General features: G+C 38.9%; 1 protein-coding gene across 1 annotated transcript in view; it reads left to right on the forward strand.

Moving 5' to 3' along the window:
• ZNF423 (zinc finger protein 423) overlaps positions 1-22,137 on the forward strand; it is a 182,744-nt gene that overhangs the window by 70,434 nt on the left and 90,173 nt on the right. The window contains exon 4 of the mRNA XM_075715720.1: positions 4,473-4,557. Within this exon, the coding sequence (XP_075571835.1) occupies positions 4,473-4,557 (85 nt within the window). The remainder of the gene's footprint in view (positions 1-4,472; positions 4,558-22,137) is intronic.

Here is a 22,137-nt window from a genome sequence, read left to right on the forward strand (position 1 = left end):
AGTTGAAGATTAGGACAAGGTACAGTCAGAAAGAAAATATAGGGAGATTATATTTTAAATAGTGGGTATATATTTCAGAGTAAATAAGAATAAGCAGAATGAAATCCAAGCAAATGGAAAAAGGTGATGATGACATGCAAAATCCGTAACTTCTTTCAATGTTGGAAATGGCTCCACCAGCAGTTATACTTCTTGAATTGAAGAAGTGAGCGTGGAAGCGTAAAGAACTTTCAGAAAAAAAACTTAAATGAAGATTTAACCCCAAAGTGAAAGAAAGGAAGAAAATAAATATTAGCTCTTGATGAATAAAAAATGAAAATATTTGGGAAGAAAAAAAGATAAAGCAGGAGAAAAAGAACAATTCCTTTTTACTGTATGTATGTAATTTTGTGTATATATGCACATGGATATAGCACCACAAAGGGAGCATGAATATTTTGTTATATTTTGTTGGGTTTTTTACTATTGAATTTTTGCAGTTTTGTTCTGTAAGTCAGTTGGAGGCAGCTAGATGAGGATCAAAAAGCACGCAGAATTGCTTGGTAGTTTTGGGGTTTGGGGTTTTTTTATCCATAAGAGTGATAGAAAAAACATAACCCTTGAAAATGCTGCTGTATTCTGTCTTCCTTACTTACATTTTAGTATGGCAAACAACCAGGAAGAATACCTGTGAACTGATCACCTTTTTTTCTAGGATGTCTAACTAGGATCCAGTCATGATGGTCAACAAAGGTACATTTCCAGACAGACAAAAGTTTTTGCCTTGTGTACATGGCAACATCTGCATTGGAGGATTTGTTATTAGGAGATTTTAAGTCAAGTCAATGGTCGTCTGTAAGAAACATCACTAAGAGGAATAAATAAAATACACCTTAGTAGTAAAAGATTGCTCTAACATCGATTTGTGTTTGATTCTTATAGTTTTATATGAGCTGTTCTGTTTGGATAGGACTAACGGGTTTTTTTTAGATGAGCATCACAAGTGGAGGTACTATTCCAGTATGTGGCACATGTATAGCTCAAGACCTTTTTTAATTCCATTACGATTGCATCAGAAGTAATGCTTTCATGTTTTTCTGAACATATTTCTGTACGTAGGAGCTTCAGTTTTGAATACATTTTATTAAATCCTTTTAACATGTCTTCTAGAGGAATGTGCATGTCCTGAGAAACATGACTAGTTGTTTAATATTGAGATTTCTCATTGTCCCTTGTAATACTGGAAACAGTCACGTTTCAAGCTGCTCTCTCTTACACAGATTTATCCTTATTTTGTACCATAGTGTTCATGAGCAATGCTTATTTAACATTGACAATGGCAAATGCTTAGACTTCAGTTAAATTTCCATCTTGAATGGTGTTACTATTTTTAGCCCACCTAGGTTATTTGGACTGAAGAAGCAAAGGAGGTAGCATAGAAAGTTGGAAGAATGAACCCTATTGTGCTCCTTTAGTCAGTTTCTTTTCTCCTGCACACTTTCTTGGACTCAATTCCTTCTCTTTGTTCTCCCCCGCACCCCTTCTCTTCCCTTGTAAATCCACTTGAATGGAGGAATATTTTCTTTGTAGAACAGGAAACCATTTCCAGATTTAAAGGAGGACAGTCTGGAAAACCCATGGGAACAACAGTTACTTCAGAAAAGAAACCAGAACCCTCTGTTGTTATTACTACTATTTTGTGCCAAGATTAGAAATAAATATCTTGACTGAATAGGGATTGAGCTCTCTGAAGGCCTGTTCATCTGGTCTCTTACATCACCTAGATGCCATCATCTAGATTTTGTTAGCTCCTCAGAATCTGGGCACCTTTGTTGTCACCACTTGTGAAGATAAAACTTTAAAAAAGAGATAACTGACCCATTAATAATGTTTGTGAAGCCATGATACCCACAAAAATGATAGTAGAAGATCATATTTGGGACTACAAATAACACAACCTTGTATTAAAACTAGTGTTCCCCATTTACTGAAAACAGAAGTCTGGTTTTGTGACATTCTTTTAAAGACAATTATTAATGAGCCAAAAAATCAGCTCTTCCATCTCTTGCATATACATTTGGGTGCTAATCTAGCTCTAGTTATTTCATGGCCTGTATGAAGCCGTTTATTAACCTCACTGCATATCAAGCGGGGTACGCTGTCACAAGAGCCATTGTCTCAGTTAAGCTGGTCTGTTGCATGCATGTGTCTCAGCTGAGGCTAAAGATAATACTCAGAGGAAGTCTGAGATCTGCCATCTTCTCTGAAGGGTGGGCATGCCAAGCAGAGTGCTTTATAAGTTTGTGAAATGGTGTGGAGGACTTCGTACTGAGTCTGTGGATAAACAAAGACATCCTGTCTCCAGATCTGTTAGCGAGTAGCTTTCAGAAGCACCGAAATCAATTAAAAAAATGAATCATTTGTCTGTGTTTAATATAACTTTAAAGGTTTGAAATAGAGTTGAGCTGAAATGTTGTCCTTTTTAGCTAGTTACTTAGGGAACCCCCATAACAGAGGTAAGTGTTAAACAAGGGACAGAACTTAGCTTTGAAGTTTTAAAGAGGAAGGTTTCAAGTTTTAAATGTGACCACATGAATCATTTACCGCCCAGTCCCATTTTTCTCTTCCAAGTTTTTTTGTGTTTTGTTTTGTTTTTAAAGTTAGGAGCCCTCAGCATGTGTATGCCAGTGTGTTTGAGAGGACATGTGTATGTATGTGTGCTGTGCTCGCCTGCCGGAATAGATTCCCAAGAAAGAGTGCTGCAGAAATCCAGCTGCTTTTCCATTAACAGCCTTGATTTCCAAATGGACTCCAGGAGGATACTTTCTTGAGCTGCCGAGGGATAACTAGCCAATCCAAACTATTTCCTTTTATATGGTTGGCTGTGTCAGGTTTTGGCCAATGGAGTATAGCCTTCTTCCTATTATCATGTTTATCACCCATTGTTATTTTAGCCTAGAAAGCCCTGTGTATGTGCAAACACATACTGTGTACAGAATTCATGGAATACGCATAGCATCCATAGACTGGTGCATTTGTTATTATGGTATTACAGCATGTTCATTAACCTCCAGCAGGCTAACTTGTTGCCATTGATGACATGCGAAGTAGTTAAGAAGCTCTTGGCAGCACCTAATTTGTTCTTTCCTCAGCAGGTGCTCAAGGAAATTGGATCCCATGCACAGAGGGGGTGACAGCAACTCCTCTGTTTAACTCAAAACTTCTGACTTATTACTGCTGTCCTAAAAATGGGATTCTATACCTAGGTGTGGGGTGGAGGCTGTAAGAAAAATTAATGTGCATCTAAAAGTGCACAAAAAATACCCGCAAAATATTTCGCTTCAAAAAAGTTAAGAGGGTGTTGTTTACTGAATTGGGTTTCTCAGTGCTAATGGCTTGGGGTTCCCATCCATTCCTCGGCTAACTGAGCTTGTGGCCAGCGCGCGGAGATTTCACATATGTTCTGCTGCCATCCACTCTAGCCGTAAGGATAAGAACTGCATGCTTATGCTCATGCCTGGTGGCAAGTGTTGCAGTAGGAGTTATTCTCTAGGAAGAAGCAGGCACAAAAAGCCCAATTTTTCTAAATTGCACATCAAAAGATGCTATTTAGATAGCATATTCCCATGCAGTAAATGAGCATGCACATTAGACCAAAGCACCGTACTCCTGCTTTGGGAAATAAGAGTTTTTGCAAGTGTACAAAAGCTTAGCAGTCGTGGGGTTTTTCCTAAGTTAGATGTCTAACTTGTCAACATGCATTTTAATTTCTACAAATGATTTCCTGGACTTTTTTCTGTCATGTTGCACAAGTACACACGCCACTGTCAATCTGAGTGCAAACCCCATTTTCCCTATTTGAATAAATGGTTCATGTAATTGCCTCTTCACACTATCTCCCGACTTCTGTAGCTAAGCCTCCCTGGTATGACTTTGAGACAGAGAAAATACGCAACAGATTATGCTAGGAAACAATTCTTTAATTGTAATGCAGTTTTTCCAGGATTTCTGATGGGAGACCATTAGAAAATGTGTTTTTTCCTTTTGTCCTTTGCTTCCCCAAGTAACTATAGGTGTTTTGCCTACTGTATTTTGAGTTTAACTAAAGATGGAATTTTTTGAGAAAGTTGATCTTTTTCTGAAAACAGTTACCTTTCAATGTCTTTTGTTTCACTCTGCAGGAATTTTTACTACAATGGGTTAAATGACATGAGCAATCTGATCATGGCTCAAGTACTCAATCAGATTTTCAAGTACTATCATTTGAAATTTTTTAAGTTGAAATTAAAAACTCTCCTAAAGCAGGCTGTTAATTAGAGATTGTATTTATGGTCCCAGAAAAGCCCAGCCCAACTTGGTGTCTTGTTGGGGATATATGAGCAGAAAAGGCCTCAGTGGAGGAAAGTTGAAGCACGTAACATGCTATATTCATGATCACACTTGCCTTATGCTACAGTACAGTTTTCTCTAATCTCTTTTTGGTTATTAAACAGAAAAAGACCTATCAATGCATCAAGTGCCAGATGACCTTTGAGAATGAGAGAGAGATACAAATCCATGTCGCTAACCATATGATTGGTAAGACATTCTTTAAACTAGGCCACTCATCGGCTGCTTGTTTTTTGCTACTCTTTGAAATTCACTATTCTAATAACTTGTTAATATTCATGCTGTAATTTATTTTTTTTATCTTTCAAGGAAAATGATTTTGATGTAACGATTCTTCACTTCAAAGCTTTTTAAATATGTGGTTATAAAAGTGTTACTGCTGAGCTTTTTTCCTTATCCTTTTGAGTACTCATGTAGCATTTTCATTTATATTAAAATCAAACTTTTGACAGTATCTTCCATTTGATAGCATAAATTTCTCTCTATCCATGTAAAAAGTACTTGCCAGTTGTCAACCACTTAGGAGCAATTATGTTTCAATTTTGTATGTCATGACATTGAATAGATTTAACTGCTAGCATTTTCCCAGCTAAGTGTGGTGAATTCCTGAGGAACATTGTCAAAACAAAACACTTACAGAGTTACTTCAGTGGTTTTTTTTCTTCTTTTTCCAACAATTCTGGACTTCAGAAAGTTCAACTTTTCAGACATACAAGTGTTTTAAAAATTGGTGCTTGCTGCCTTCTACTACAGTCCTGTCGCAAGAGTTTGTAGTAAAGTGTTATTGTAATCTTATGGGTTCTATTTCTGCTGCAGCTGTATGCTTGCTTTTCTGATGAACGCAAAGAAATGTTTTTCCTGTCTGTACAGATGTTATAAATATACGTGTTGGCCCAAGAGGTCAGTTTATTTTGATGCATAGACCACAAAGGAGTTACTTACACATGCCACTGTAGGCATATGTTGGATGAGATCCTTCAAGGACCCTACAGCGCACTCTGTATGTCTCATATGTTCACATGCAGCATTTATCTCCCATAAGCATAATGGTTTTCTTCAACAATTTTACATTTAGGAAACTATTCTCCTGTCAATGCATGTATGTAACTGCTATTATCTTTGAAGTGAATTATGCATAAATACCAGAGAACGAGAAATACGGACTGACACAGTCTTTGCACCCCTACCCCCAAATGAAAAATATACGTCAGTCACAATAATTTCCATCCGAGAGCCAGGCAGGAGTTTGAAGTCAATGTCAAGCAGGTTAAGATGAAGATATCTAAAAATGTTTGCTTTTGTAGCAGGTGTTAATGTAATCTCTTGTTTGCAAGCTTGAAGAGTGAGATCCTTGTTAATTGGACCATAGTGATTTCATGTAGCTCCCCCCTAGATTTTTTTTTTTTAAGAAGCCTGAAAGAAAGAAGTCCTTAGGCAAGCTTAGCACTTGTTTCAACTTAATTTGTAATCCAGTAGCTAATAAATTATTTTTAAATACAAAGGTCATGAAGTGCTGAGTTAAGATTCAGCTTGATTCGAGAGGGTAATTATTTTTCCTTTTGGAAAGATGCAATTTCTTCATTTTCCAGTAATTGATGTGTGAAGTTTGTTTATGTATATCCCCAAATTAATGCTGTCTGGAATAATATGTGACGATATATATGATGTTATAAGGTCCACTATTAGTGATATTGGAAAATAACAGTGGTAAAAGGCATAGGAGGCTGAGAAAAGTGTGGTGCTGCTGTTTGTGAAAACTGTACCTATTGTTTCCTTGAAGCTGTACATAAGTTATTATACATATCTGGAAGAACTCTATGTAAGTACAAAGGTGCATATGGACTCAGTTCCTTACACCTAGAACATTGTAAATACCAGGACATGGTAAGAAAATGTGTGATTATTCCATTGTGGTGTCATATCTTTGTGTCGCTTTGCTGAGATACAGACTGAGAACGTTCATTAAGTTCAAGTCATCACTCTTTTTTATGGTACAGTTTAGGAAAGAGTGAAGTATAGAAACCTTTAATATGGAGCCAAGCTTCCTCCCACTCTGGGCATCTCAGTTCACAAGGCGCTTGGGCCCCCTCTCCTTCAGGACGTGTGACTGCTTCTGAAAAGGTGTTGCCAGTGAGTCTGCTGTTGGTATTTGTTCTTTACTGGGCAATACTGAAGGGAAAAGGAGAGACTAGATGTCACCGTTTCTCGAGCAATAAATGCTGTGCAGATTTTTGGTGTTAATTTGCATAGTGCTGGGTCAGTAATAGTAAGGAGAGTGATGGATTGTCTCTTGGACTTGCTCCTGTGCCCTCTGTTCAAAGCCTGAGAGCCTTGATCCCTTACTCAGGCCACAGGAGAGATGGGCATGTGCCTCCTTACCATTCAGGCTGGTTTATCGCTTATAAAATCAGGGGTGCAAGAGTCTCCCTTCTCTGTGTTAGACCAAGTCTAGCTAGATGGGCAGCAAGAGAAAGAAGCTAATATAGCTGTTTCTGCAGCCCAGATCTGTGTCACAGGGGCTATTAATGTCATCGTTGTCAATTTAAGATCTACAGATGAGGATTTGTTTGTGCTGAGAGGGCACTGAGATCCCAGGGTGAACATACAGGTGCTTGGGGGGCGGGGAGAGCTTGCCCTCAGACTGTGCCTCCTCAGGAGCTTAGGGTTGGACTCATCTCAATGAACTTGCATCTGTCTAAAATTAAGGTGTCTGCTTTAACATAGTCATTGAGATGCTGTCTGGGGAAAATGAATGATTGATACCAATCTAAGATAAGAGTTTGAGTAGGATAAGCATTTCCAGGGAGAGATTTTTATCTCTCTTTTGAATTTGAAGTGAGCCAAGACAATGAAGTTAGCCTTGACATGTAATTTTTAGGTAAAAAAACCTCTTGGCTTTGATAATCCAAGACCTCTGAGCAGCACTTTCTTCTCATACTTTGAGAAACACAAAATCAATAGTTGAGATACCCTAAGCACTTGCTTACAGTTTTATTCTGCTCAAGTGACTGTCAACAAAGGAATCCCTGCTCTGTAGCAGCGACACCTCTTAAGTATCAGTGTCCGTAATATGATTAAAGGGTTTAATTATTTCTTACATCATAGTCTTAAAAAGTGCATCAAGTTAAGTTGGCTGTGCCTCCCTCTTCAACCTCTCGGCTCATCAGTCTGGAGTCAGAGGCCCTGCTCATAATTCATGGAGGTAGGGGGTTTATTTTTTTCAAAGCAGTATGCAGGGAATTTCCAGTGCTACTCCCACACAATGCTTTGAAAAATTACCCTTCTGCACTCTAGCCCTTCATATCCTGCACACAAACACAGAGGCACATTGGGTCCTGCATAGGGTCCCTGGGGAAGGAGCAGGCTGGATGCATCCCCAGAGGAGGTATATGGTAGATGTTTTGTTTCATTTTACACTGGGGCCTGTAGGAGGGCTGTAAGCAGCAGAACAGACCTCCTCAGCTGTGGTTAGCCAGGAAGGGATCTGTTTAGAAATGTTTTCAGCTAAGGGGGGCTTGGGGTGGAATTTTTACAGAGCAGAGGTCTTTGAAATATTGCACTGATTGGGGCTCCTTTGAAACATTTCCATGCCCACAGAAAGGGGATCCCCCTTTGAAACATTTACAGGCATTGGGGAGTCCATCTAGGACTATATCAAAAACTTTCAGTAGTTCTTCCTGCCTCTGTACTTGCTTACCTCCTGTTGCGCTGACCTGGCAATGTTTAAAGCTTCTCCCCCTTATCTCCCTACCTACCACTGCCTCTGATGTGCAGTCTCTATTAGATGCAGGGGAAGGTGGGCGTATGCAGCCGTGGGCTCTACGGGGGGCACTGAGCAGCCATGGCAGCAGCCAGAAGCAGGGAAATCTGTCAGTGCAGCTTCTCCCCGCTGGCTGGGGGAACCATGGCACTTCAATTTCCTTCACGGGGCCACCGCCGAGTCCCCACAGCACGCGAGTGGTGGCTGCCCTGGGGAAAGGGCCTCGGCACTCCGCCGTCCCGCACTGCTAAGGGAGCCCTCGCTCGGAGCCCCGCACAGGGAACATCAGGATTTGGCCCAGGGTTTTCCTATTGGATTTTTACAGCTGTGCTGTTCCCACAGCCAGGCTGGGTGCCCTAATTAATATTTTTCAGGGTGCACGAAATTCTACAGACTTGTTGCTCTCCAAGCAGGTCAGTGGCCCAGTATCAAGGGCAAGTGCATTCAGATCCGTGCTGGGGCTTTCAGCTGTTTGGGTAAGAGAAGTGGACGTAGCAGTCCTTCTCTCTGTCTCAGTTAGATGGAGGATGTCTTCTATTTAATGTTCAAAAAAGATGAACAACTGTCCTCACCCCTCTTTCTTCCTTTCTCTAAGAAAGTCTCCTGGCAAACTCAACAGGGGTGCAGTTAGTGCTGGAACAGGGAAAATAATGATTCCTGGTTGTGCTCTGGCACTGGGATTGCTGCAGGACCTTCCTGCCTCTGGCTCTAGAGGAATGTAAGTGTTTGTGGGCTCGCGAGAGGCTGCCCGACTCCTCAGAGCTCAGCAGAGCCCTTCTCCGGTGCCACTCCTGTCCTTACACGTTCAATTGCCAGCGCTCCCAGTCAAAATTCGTGTATGAATGCTGGTCAGCAGAAAAGGAGGGAGCGGGGCGCAGGCTGGATGTGTTGCAGTATATGCGACATGAAGCATGAGGCCCTGTTTGTGCTTTGAGAGCCACTGGGGACAAAAGGGGGTGCTGGAGGGAAAACTTCCAGGAGTCACATTGAAATTGTTTAATGGTCTGGTTCTTGGATTGCTGTCTGGATAAATACCTCCCTGTCTGATGTGATGGGGCTGACCAAGTTAAAGACCATGTTTGGGGAGAGTTTTCTGAGTACTGCCCTAAGCTGTGGCATATCATGCATTGTATGTAGTGTAGGACTCCAAGTATCTGAATTACCTTTCCTGCCCTTGGAGATCATGTTTCAAGTTCTGGAAACACTCTGCCAGAATTAAACGCGAAGAGGATGGATAACATCCATGCACAGTTATGTTTCTTTCAGATGCATACAAGTATTCTAAAGAAAAAATGACCAAATATAGGTTTGTTATTTTGGTAACATTTAAAAATAACATAATATTTAAAAATAACAAAATAAGTTTGTTGCTCATAAGAGGTCAAACTGCAATAATAACTACAGAAATAATTTTCTAAAAAGCAGCAATTTAGAAGGCTGATTTTATGTTCAAAAGAATTAGCAGCTGATACCAAGCTCAATCACTGGGATGAAACCAGCATAGTGATGAAGGGGTTGAGATAGTATTCAAAATCAAACATAAACCAATATATGATATTCCCAGTTATGTTTTCCTCTTCTGTTTAAAAATTGAAGCAAACAATTTTATCTTTTGATTTAGGAGCTCACAGTTTTCATAAATTCGTATCTTAACAAAATTGCTAATTGATATATTTTATAAATAAAAATTTGGACTCATTTTGGATGGTCTTGGACTCCTGCCTGTCACAGTAGATTCTAAGTGCACGTGTATGTGAAAAGGATGTAGGTAAGGATCATTTTTGCAGAACTGACTTTTATACATGTGGAAGTACTAGCCCTGGGCATCTCTGATGAGGATGTGAAGCATTTCTGATACTCGGGCCTGATCTTGTGAAGTGCTTTGTTCCTCGTTCTCATTGATTTGGGAGCTGAGGACAGCTAACGCTTCTTACAATCTCTCTTATAATAAAAACCCTTTTATTTTATAAGAAATAAATGTAGTCAATATTGGAAAAAGGGCAGCTTTAATTCTTGTAAAATTCCCATATTCCTGTGTATTTTGTTTAACACAGTACTTGAATTCTAATTGATTTAAAGTTTAAGGGTGCTATTTGGTAAATACATTCCCTTCCATTAAGATACCATCATGACATTGTGTCCTGAGACAAAACTGTTTAATTCTTGAGGGAAACTCTTCAGACCTAAGCGCTAGTGTTAGTTAAAGCATATACGTGGTAGCAATGATGATGACATTGTAAAGCACTATCTTGGTAATAGCTCTCAGGCATTAAGGCAAATAAAAATGTGCCAGATTGTTTTTGAAGCATTAGATGCAAATTATCAACAGGAACATATTTCTGGACTCAACAGCTGAATGTGTGAATTAATTATGGACACATTAGGAACTCAAAAATATTTTTTTAACTTTGATGTTTGTAAAGCATATTCCAAGTAATTGCTCTTTTAATGCAGAAATGAAGGTACAACCTTCATATATTTACCCAGTGCTTGCTTCAATATCCAATTCTATGTGGACTTGCCTTAATTAACAACATGTACTAGAGTTTCATTTTGCAGTGTCTGGCTATCATGAAAGACTAATTTTACAAAAAAAAAAGCTAAGTGTACTTATCTTAACAGACGAACAACATACATGATATTTCCACATGCATACGAGAGCCTTAATCCTGCCGCGTGCGAATGCCACGGGCTGGCCGCAGTCCTGCCGGCACCGCTGCAGGACACTGCCAAAGTGGAGCTCGCTGCTGCCTCAGGCTTTTGGGCAGAGGGATTTGCTTACACCAGTAGGTCCTCGTGTTATTTTGTCCAACTCTAAGGCCTGGGTTTCTATTTTTTGTGATAATTATTATTAGCATTAAGCCCTTGGGCAAGTAGTTAAATAACATTATAATGAGTACAGTGTATAAAAGGCTAGAAATGCTTCATTTTTAAAGCCAATCTTTTTAACAGTGTAGTCACACAGAAAACCAAATTGCCATTGCTAACGGACAGAATCTCCCTTTGCTTTAGTAAACAATATTGGCCCTTATTATAATCTATCACTTAACTGGTCTCTTACTTTGAAACTGGTTTCATAACATTACATTTTTACTGTCCGTTCCTTTCTAAGGCTGGAAAATTCGTTACCCAAAATCTTAATAATTTTATCCAGTTGTACTGTGCAGTTGTGGCCTACTGCAATTGTTATCTATGCATATTTGTTCATACAAATTACTCCGTTTCATGAGAATGTATTTTGTTTTGCTTGTTTATCTTCCAGGAAAGAAATAACATTTCCCTTAATGTATTCATTCACATATTCCTTTTGCATTTATCATTTCATTTACAACTTGGTAATAGTAGTTCAGTTTTCACTGACATTTTTATAGCTGCTATGACAGCATTCCTGTTTTGCATGATACATGCATAATCGGCTATGATCACAGTTTTACATTGCTTTCATTCTTTCTTAACTGTGTTAAGATTCCTCACAGCCTCCAAACTCAATTTTCATATGCAGTTGTGATTACACCTATTTAAACATTTTCCTGGTAGTTTCATATTTATTCATAAAGGGAGCAGTTGATAAAACACCTTTTCTGCAATCAGTCTGAGTTTTAAGTGTGATGTTTCTTCAAAGTTATCATTAGCAAGCACCTCAATCTATCCCAGCCTTTCAACATCAGTTAGGCAGTGTGGCAAAAAATGCTGTTTTTCAGTAAACTTTGCCCTGTGTAGCAGTGATTTCTCTGAATGTGTAACTTGTTCTTCATCTTTATTAATGCTATTAACCTTGAAAACTGTTGTATGTTTGTATTTAAGAGTGTGCAGAGATGCTTTCTGCTTGTTTCTCAGATATTTTATATGCATGTGGCCCTGTATCTCTAAGTTCACAAACAAATTTCTTAGCCCCTCTTTGCTAATCTTGAATCTGGAAAAGAAAGCAAGTCCTCACCATATGGGGTTTGGATTCTCCCTGCAGATGGCAAAATGACTCTACTCCTTCCCAGTGGAGAGGTCGGCACCCCTCTGTGTCCTACTTTCAAGGAAAACCCACCAGAATATATCCTGGGGGTGGAGGAGGGAGCAAACCCTCCATCATTTCTAGGTGTAGTCTTCAGACTTCATATAAATAATGTTTTCAGGAAGTTGTTCTTCTCCTCCTGTAAATTGTGGGACTATTGTCTGTATCAGTTCTGTCCTAAAATCTAGGTGTTAATGATTTCTTTATGGAAGCTTACTAACCGTTTTATCTGGAGAAAGTAGATATTACCCCCATTTCTTCTTTATTTGCCAAACAAATTTATTGATTTGGAAACATCAAATACCAGTACTACCTTTCTTTAGCAATGGAAAGCTTTGTGCTTTTTTGTGAAAGATAGCTGAAATACGAGAAGTGAATAAGGAACAAAGGAATGAATATTTAGTGAAGCTGGAAAAACCCATCCTGGGTTAATTAGGAATTAGCTTAGGCAGAGTTATAAAATACTGTTTTTACCTCTTTGGGGAAACGTAGACAAGGTTCCAGACTGTTTCTAGTCATAGGAAAATGGGAAAAGAAAGTATACAGTATTAGTAAACGATAGTTAAATTCCTTTTCTACTAATAAAATTCTGGATTTCATTGTTTCTGAATATCTGGTTCAATATTCAACACTCCTGAGTATTGCACTGAAAATGTTTATTTTTCTTCTTCTTTTTACTATGGAACAACCCTCTGGTTTTGAATCAGTAAGGGTGCTGGCGTACCATATGCTGAACCCTAACTCTGGTTGTCAGAGAAAAATGGCTTGTCTATATGTTAAAGTCCAGATTTGTTCCTCCAGTTACTTGGTTGACTTCAAAGAGAGACAGTTGGCCCGTTGCCTTTAATTATAGTTCAAACTAAATGGCATCCTTAACTTTGGGGAAGATTTAATCTGATATCCTAGAGCAAGAGGTTACCAACTGACATGGTCCTTAAAAAAAAAAAAAAAAATCTGTTTTGTCATAGCTAGCAAGCAAGTCAAATCCAACACAGCCTCCCTGTATGCTTCGCCTGTGTGGGGTACTGGCACTTTTTTTTTTTTCATTTGTGTAGGAAAACTTTTCTACCCTGAGCTTCCTTAAAAGTGATCCCCATGAAGGAAGCCCATGTAAATATTTAAATACTTTTACTTTTTTTCAGTGTTTCAAGGCTCCTGGCACAGATAAAGCCTTTGCATGAATGGTCTCTGTCATTTGCACCAGATGTGTTTGCTTGCTTGAAGAGCAAGTTTTTGTCACAAACTCCTTTTCATTCAATTTATTAGCAACTTTTGACAGCTTTGTGCCTTTGTAAGAATCAAAAGGTTTTTAATTGAATATTTTGACTTGGCAGATTAATTGTGTGCCCTTTTAAAAATTAAATTTCTTTAATTAAAAAATAAAAAACCTTACCATTCTTGCGACAGCCAATAACTGCTGTGTGATGGCACAGTAAGCTTGAGGAAGAAGACTTCAGGTTGTCCCCGTCAGACTTCCCTGCAATAATGTCAAACTTAAAAGAACTGGCAAATCATGATTTTATAAATGAAAAAACTTTTTTGTCCTCCCACAACTGAAAAAAACCGAAGAAACCGTGTGTATGAATACCATGGTCTTCAGAAGACAGAGCTCCATAGCAGGCCAAAACGCCTCACTGGTCATGGTGTTTTCCATAGCTGTCTTTTTCACCAGCATGCGCTCTCCTGCCCCTCTCTGCTTTGTGTTTTGTGGTTTGTCCTGCTGGCACAAGCCCAGGGGCAGGTGGGGTGAATGAGGTGCTGACCTCATGGGGAGGAGTTGAGCCTTTTTACCTCCTGCTTCCTGTAGGAACAGGCCAAAGCCAATTTGGTCTGGCATTTCCTTCTTTTGCACCTCCTGAATTGGTGGAGAAGACAACTACAAAAAATGGCATTGCAGGTAGGAAGTACACAGTGTACTTGTGATGTGTATAAATTGCTACTTCAGTCAATCGTAGCCTACTTGAGATTTAATCCTGCCTTCAGATGCACATCATCCATTGTCTGGTGGACAGTCAAGGGCCTTAAAAAACAACACATCTTTTGAACATTTTGCATGTAACTGTGAAGTGTTTCGATTCTATGATGACTCTATCTTATTCTGTATTCACAGGCAAGTTTTTTTAGCATGGTTCAGGTTTAGATTTTCCTCCAGGTAGCGTTTGGGTATTTTAAAGGATCAACATCAACTAGCACCACTGGTATGTCCTCTGCTGTTATGTTTTGCACACATCAGCTATCACGTATTATTGGGGTATGGACAAATATTTCTTAAACCCCATGACTGTGAGTTATATCCAGGAATAAATATTGGCAACAAAAGTTAAATGATGAAACCTCATGCAATGAATAGTAACTGATTCAAGCTGGGCCGGATATAGATAGCTAAAGTTGAAGGGAAGAAAGTATTCCAGTGACATTTTTTCCTTTTTTAACTTTCTAGTTAAGAATTTCCCCCTTTTATCCCTTTTCTTTAAAAATAAAAAAAAAAAAAAAAAAAAAAGAAAAGAAAAAAAGGATAGAGCAACTTTTGACCTTTTGATTCAGTATTTATTCTTAAAATCTAAGATTTGGGGGGAAAAGAAGGAAAGCAAAACAACCCTCCCTACCCCTTTAAAATCTTTTAAAATTGTTAATAGCTGTGCCTCCACTTATAGAAAAACATCAATGGAGAGAATTTCCTTTGGAGGCTAACTCTTAATATGCCAGAAACTGAAACCAACAATGTCTATGTTAAACATGAATGATGAACTTTCAAGGGATGGGGAACTTAAATTATGAGATGTTAGTTGCTTGGTTAGTTTACTTTATATTGTATGTGAAAATCTAGAGGGAGAATGTGTTTTTTTTAATCTAAGCCCTTTTAAGTTATATATCCTTTGACTTAGTTCAACAAAGAAAAATTAAAAAAAATACAATGAAAGAGCAATTTCTAACTTTTTTTTTTTGTAATTACAATAATTCAAAAATAATGGCCTGAAATTTAAGTCCATATTCCTTTTAAAATTTTCTTTTGTCTCTTAAAAAAAAGGAAGCATATCGTACTACCCCATAGTTATACAGAAATCCAATACTACAAAAATACTTAAGGTATTGGAAAAGTTAAATATGTTATTAGAGCATTACTGAAAGGAAAGCTAGTTCTTTTCATGTTTTCAATGAAACTTGTAAGGATTTTTTTTGTGTGTGTGTTAACATCCACTGTCAGGGCATCTAATGCCCAGGTACCCATCATATTCTTTGATTGTGGGAGATTTCCATGCATAAGTGTTCAACTTCGGGTGCCAAAGAGTCCATGTAGAGTTGATGTGGGGAAAACTCACTGGGTGTTTTCTGAACAGCCTGTTTTGAAACACAAATGTGCAGTTGCTTGTAAATGCTTCACTGCCAAGCAGCTCAAGATGGTGAAGGTTAGCAGTTCTGGAGTTCAGTGCAGACATTTCTTGTAAACTATTAACTACCGCATGGTTTGTGTTTTGTGCACTGGTAGTCCCTGCAATGTAAATGTTGGTCTGCGATTTTAAAGAAATTTGTCATGCAGGCTAGGAGGCCAGATTTCAAGTAACACAAAAGTGTGGGTCTGTAACCTCTAGAACTATGACTTAATACTCTTTTATTTTTAACACCTGAAAATATTGAGGTTTGTTTTTCCTTTCAGTGGAAATACTATTAGACCATAAATGTACAAGGTGTAATTATATCTATCTTGCATCTTTATTCTTGTTTGAACATGACTTACGAGGAAAAGAACTTGAGAGACCCAAAATACTTATATTAAATGGCCTAGTCAAAGATTTTTCCCATTTTCCTAAGGCTTAAACTGGGGAAGTGGCTGCCATTTGCAGGCTAGCAATACAGTAAAAGCACATCATTGTACACAACATTTTATTTAGACAGCTGTATAAAAATGGCAACACACTGTGAAATCCATTAACAGCAAAACATGTTAAATTCAGCAAAATGCATCTCATGTGGAACACTGAATAAGAAATTATAGTCTGACTTTTACTAGTTGGTTATCAGAGTCTGTCTTGAATGAAGAAAATTGAATTTTTTCCATGTGTCTGCCTATAGTAACAGTGAACGCTGTACAGTGGGTTTTGAAACTAGCGCACACCTGTAAATTCTTGCCCCGCAGACTTTTCCGCAAGGTTTTTGCAAATCTAATCTTAATATCTATGAGGAGCCTAAGGGGGCAGTTTTCACTCACACAAGTAGCTCTTACTGGCATGTCGGGTCCCACTTGCTCTCACTAGCATTACTCAATTCAGAAACATTTGTAGGGAGAAGTTTTAGGGGATGTAGGAGTAAGAGCTCAAACTGGGAATAGATGGATTCTTCCCCCCTTGTGTCCCCGCTGGTGCCAGCGAGGACTGCAGTCTTGACAACCAAGCGTAGGTCCTTTGACTCAGGTGGGATTTCCATGGGTGGATTTTGCTGTGCACATAGTAAGACTTTTCACGGTTAATAAATAGCATTTAAAAATTCAAAAAACCTCTTGCAAAGTATTTTGCATATCCATTGTTCGTACTGTTTAACTATGAGATATTGCTCATCAAGATAGGATGCCATTAAGTATTCTGGTAGAGAAAGAAAAAATGAGTTTACTCTTGCCTGGTAGAAAATGAAACAGCCATGTTAACTTTAGCTCTAATCACGAGATTAAAAGTCTAATGGGGAATAATACAATTTTCAGTCTTCAAAGCCAGCATCAATGACCTTTGGACAGTTTTAACTTTAACAGCCTAATGATTTCTGTTCTGGAAGGTGCAAAACCCAGACTTTTCCTTGACAAGGAAATGAAAAGTGGATGGATAAAGGCGAGCGCAAGTAACTGTATGCTGGAGCAGGTTAGGCAACTTTTCATATTCAGTCACAACTTGTGAGAAGTTGTTTCCAGGCTTTATTGTCCAAGCCACCAACTGCTCTGAAGGGAGAAAATAAATCCAAGGAAGAGCCACGGGGCTGGGGGACAGTGTGGCAGCAGCTCCGCTCCTCCACCCAGCCAGCCCGTGGTGGTGGCGGCTCTTGGCAGTGGGGCTGAGTGCGCATGCCACTCGCCCTGAGCAGGTTTGCTGTCGTTCAGGGCTTGTTTCCTGTGTAAGAGTCCTGGAATTTCTTGTTTCAGTTCCTGTTTGCAGCGTTTGTGAGCTCAGGCTGTTGCTCTTTTGCCAAGCTGGCAGAGCGTGGGGGTGACTTCCTGCGCAGGGGATGTAAAAGCGATTCTCTGATTCTTCCTCTGCAGCCATTGGGAGATAAAAGCCAGGACATTGGGGACTGCAAAGAGGGAGCCAAATTATATTTATAATATTAAAGTGAGTGCATTTGTGGTTTTGCCATTCTCCAGGGTTTTTCATAAGTAGAAAAACATGAATTAGCATTTTCCATTTCCATATATTGACTGGAAAAATAGCCTGCTCTCAATTAAGACCTATAGCTTTTGGGATGTATGCAACAATTTTATAAAATATTTACAGCAAAATTTGCATTTTACATGGTATTACAGTTTTTCTTGTGTTTAGTAGAAAGGACTTAGGCCTAAGAGAAGAAATCCATCCAGCATACCGAAAGGGAAATAAATCTAAAATTAGATTGTTAGTATTCACAACAAGGAGTGTCCAGCTCTGACTGTTACCTTCAGTAATTATCGAAGGTCACTTTCCCCACCAGCTATTTGTTACAGCCGCTGTAAGGACCGCGCTCCCTATGCAGAGCTATCGCTATCCCTTTAAAACTGCCTTTGGAAGCGATTGGAGCTTTGTGCTAGACAGATAAGTAGAACATTTTTTACCAAATGTAAATGCGCACTGTAAAGAACATAGCTATTTCCTGGATAATTTGCAGTTGTATATTTTATGTTAATTTCACCGAAAATATTGCACCCCTGCCAGGTTTAGTAGAGGCTCACTGTGATATGAATAATTTCTAGCGAATCATTTTTTTTCTTCATTTAAGATTTGGCACCTTTTTAAGATTTTAATAATAGCAACAAGGAGGAAGATTTAGAACAAGTGAAACATTAGAGCCAAAGAAATTCACATTGAGAGCTAATGTAAAATAGCAAGAATAATTACATGGAAAACAGTTTCCACAGATGTTTTTCCTTGTAATGTAATAACTATTTACTAAACTGTTTATTTTAGGCCCTTGGTTTACAATAAAATATTTATACATGCTCTGCTGTAATAAAAAAATATTGACAAAATACTATAGAGATTTTTAACAGACAATTAGTATTTCACTGTCTGGAAAGTGAACACAAGAGAAGCAGCGCCAGCCCTTGCCACACGCGCTGAGGGGAGATCCCGGGTTATCAGCAGCATCCCTTTCAGGTTTGTCAGTGTTCGACTTGGCTAATAGGGAGGCTCTGGACTTGTGGCAAACCAGAGGGTAACTTACCAAGGAATATGAAAGCTAACCCTCTAAAGACTGTGGAAACATGCTTTTCCACTTCATTTCAGGAAGAAAAACTTTATTCCATTCCTGACATACTATGCAATAAAGTTATATCTTGTCTAAGCAAAATGTGCCTGCTCAAGATGCCAGAATCCTGAATCTTGTTCTTAAAAACTGGTGTGGTACTGTGACTTCTCTGAAGTACTGCCTGTGGCATGTTTAAAGCTATTGCTTTGTCCTGACCGAGTCACATCTGTCATACACCTAATTCATAAAGTTACTCACGTGCCCATAGAGTTGTGTATGCTGTGTTACACAGGGGATAGCTGCACCTATGCAGATATAGCAGTGTCTTAGGGTGCTGAAATAATAAATTCTGCAGTATTGAAAGGTCTACAGATTCTACTTTCCACACATAATCTTAAAATGTCTATTCTTCTATTCATGAATATATAGAGGAGACTTTATTTTCAAGTGTCTATGGCCTTAACCTTTTAAAATCTTGAACACAGTGTAGTATCTCATAAGGAACTTTGGTTCCTCTGCCTGATAGTTTCATAATGAAGGATTTTATTTTTTTTCTTCAGAAGTTATTGTACATCTTTTACTTAACACCAGACTGCTGGCATATAGCAACTTTAGAAAGAGACCTCCAGGACAAAAGAGAAGATACCTGTAATTTCATGTATAGAGGCCTTGCTGTCCATTTGCATTTGAGCACCACCAACATGTTAGAGGAACCCGAAGTCTAAAGTCTGAGTAAAGACTGCATGGCTGGATCTGAACACCCAGCATTTGGGAAGCAGGAAGGTTTCAATATCTAGATCTGAATCCATATTTAGCAGTTCAGCTCTACTTTCAAGTAGACAATTCCCTTGAGTTTCCACACTAGCAAGTTCTGAGCTTTATCATTGCAGAAGAAACAGGGTAGCTGCCTTGCGAAATGATTTTAAAAATGAATTCAAAATACACCTATGAACTTCTTTTCTTGGTGAAACTAATAACGCTCACCTGTTTAAAAAAATCAGTCGTGTGATTGACTACGCAGATTTTTGTCGTGCTGGATTATAACGTGCACAAAAAAAGAACAGGGCAGAGCAGAAAACGAGAAGCATGAGAACTAAAACTGAACAAAAGAGGGAGCTAAGAAATCTAAAATGTTCAGTTTCAAGGCAGAATAATCATGGTTACCAGATGGCTTTTGTTGTAAACAGACTTTTTTCCATGGTTGACTCTTACATAGAGGCCAATGCACGCGAGAGTTTTGTGAGCCTTGTACTGTGCCACGCAAAACCACCACGTCCCTTTCCCATGGTCTGCCCTTGTGGAACATAGCCACAACAGCTTTTTGATAATTAAAAATTGGCTTTCCCTATGAAAGTCTGGATAATTTAATATCAAACTTACAATAAGAAAAATAGATGGTGTAATATGTGCAATATTTTCTGTAAATTAAACCAAAGTTTGGTTCTTGGCTTTTAGCCCTTTGCTACCTTCCTGCCTTAGAAATGTTGATACATTGCAGAGCGCTGCCAGGTTATGCAATTATTTCAATGCAGCTCCTTTTGAGTCATCGGTAGGGTCCAAAGCTAGCATTAAGGAAAACAAAGGAATTTGTGCTTGGAAATCAGCATTGCTCTGCACGCACAATTTTTTTTTTTTTTTTCCCAAGGACTATGTTATTGTGTAAGCTAATGATTTTGTTTTTAAGTTATATTCTCAGGGGTATGGACATCCAGACTAATCGAGGATGTACTTTTAATACCAATCCTGTGCAGTGTTACGTCTCTGGTGGAAAATTGGACCGATTGCAGAGCTTGAGCCTTGGATTAACCCCCACTTGGAAGAACTGTTGACTTCTTGGTGTTGAATATGTTTGTAAATTGATACATGTTACCTATGTGTAAACTAGTTCAAATAAAATTAGCCAGTTCCCTTCCCTCGTGCCTTTTAAAAGGCCACTTAGTGTTTATCATAGTAGAAGCCATTATCTCTGTTAGTAATTTTGAAAACTAAGTACATCGCCACAGTTCTGCCCTTCCTTGGCTGAGCCCAGCTCACCTGTTCAGCCCTCTCCAGCTCCTGGCCTGGCAGCAGGTGGGAGCCTCCCCTCCTGGGGAAAGCTCAGCTCCCAGTTCTCTGTCTCCAGGCCAAATCAGATGTTTCTTTGACCAAAATAGGAGTCCTGTATGGGTATGTAAAGCAGAAATGTGGGATGTAATATCTACTGTGTGGGTCTTAGAGGAAAGGGGGGCATGTTTTGCAATTTTGTGTTGGTTTTTTTTTTTTTTCTGTAGAGAAAAGTTTAGATATTTCCCATTTAAATTCGGCAATGTTATCAGTACTTCTGCGTGGAAAAGTAGCATATTAAGAGAGGTAGATAAAGGAGCAGAGCAAGAAAGCATGTGTAGAGGAAGACTGTGGAAGGAGTTCTTTTTCCTCTTTTGAAAATCCATGTGGTATGCGTTACAATGCAAACCTTTTCAAACATTCTCCAAAAACATTCACCTAGTATCCCTACCATACTACTGCATGTAATGAAACAACTGGCAGAGCGCGTTATTTTAATAAAGCATTGGCTGTTAGTGTGTCTTGTACTGGATCAAGAAAGGAGTTCAGAGGAACAGATATTGCTGAACAATCTGTCTCCAATTTTCCCTTGGAACTGCACTTCTAGGGTTTTTAAAGGTTTATGTATTTAACAGTGCAAATCTTCATTTTAGCTTTTCATTTGCTGCTCAGGATTTTTATTAATTTTGCAGTGTTCATTTAAGTTGATCCAGCCCTTTATATCATTTCCAGCTTGAAATATTAGTTCAGAGATAAGCTTTGTTATTAAATGCTTAATCTTGAACACTTGTCTTATTTGGTAAGAATTATCTCTGAGAAGTAGGCAAAGAGAAGTTGACTGCTGTGGTTTTAAAGCAGCTGTAACTGGAGTAGCCCAAGTACTAGTTTACAAAGGTTGGCATCCCTTCAGTTTGCCATCGCAGCAGCTGGACTTCATTAAGTGCCGGTGTTAATTACTGGGAGAGTGTTGGTTCAGTATGCATGCAGCAACACTTGGGGTGACACACAAAATAGGAGAAGGGTCACCTTGAAATAGAAGCTTTAAAAAAAAAAGAAGCAGGACTGCCACTAATTTTGTAACTGCATTTAGTTCAAACTTATGCTGCAAACAGTGAAATAAGCACTACCGTGTGGTCGTAAGGAATGTCTTAATTGCATCTGCCATTGACTAGGCTAGGAAGGAATGTAGGCGCAGTGCCGGGCTAACTTGCCCCGTAATAAAGGAAGATGTTAATGCCGTGTTTTCTATGTGTGTGGCGTGAAAGAGAGAGGGAAAATTTTTTTCTGTATTCTCCAGAGTTTTCAAGCCATATACAGTACGGTTTGAGGAGGAATTATTAATAATTTCTTATACTGTAAATGGTATTCTATGGAGAAAACCTGTTAAGGGCTTGTATCTAAGGAATGTTTAGGGGATGAATGTCATGGAGAATAACATAAAACATGTGGCAGCATAAAACAAGTATTGCTTGGAAATGTTGTGTCCTAGAACTGATGACATTCAGACAAAGCAGGCCAAGTCCAGCCCTGGTGTAAGCAG

The sequence above is a fragment of the Pelecanus crispus genome, chromosome 8 (genome assembly GCF_030463565.1).
Source record: "Pelecanus crispus isolate bPelCri1 chromosome 8, bPelCri1.pri, whole genome shotgun sequence".
NCBI lineage: Eukaryota > Metazoa > Chordata > Aves > Pelecaniformes > Pelecanidae > Pelecanus > Pelecanus crispus.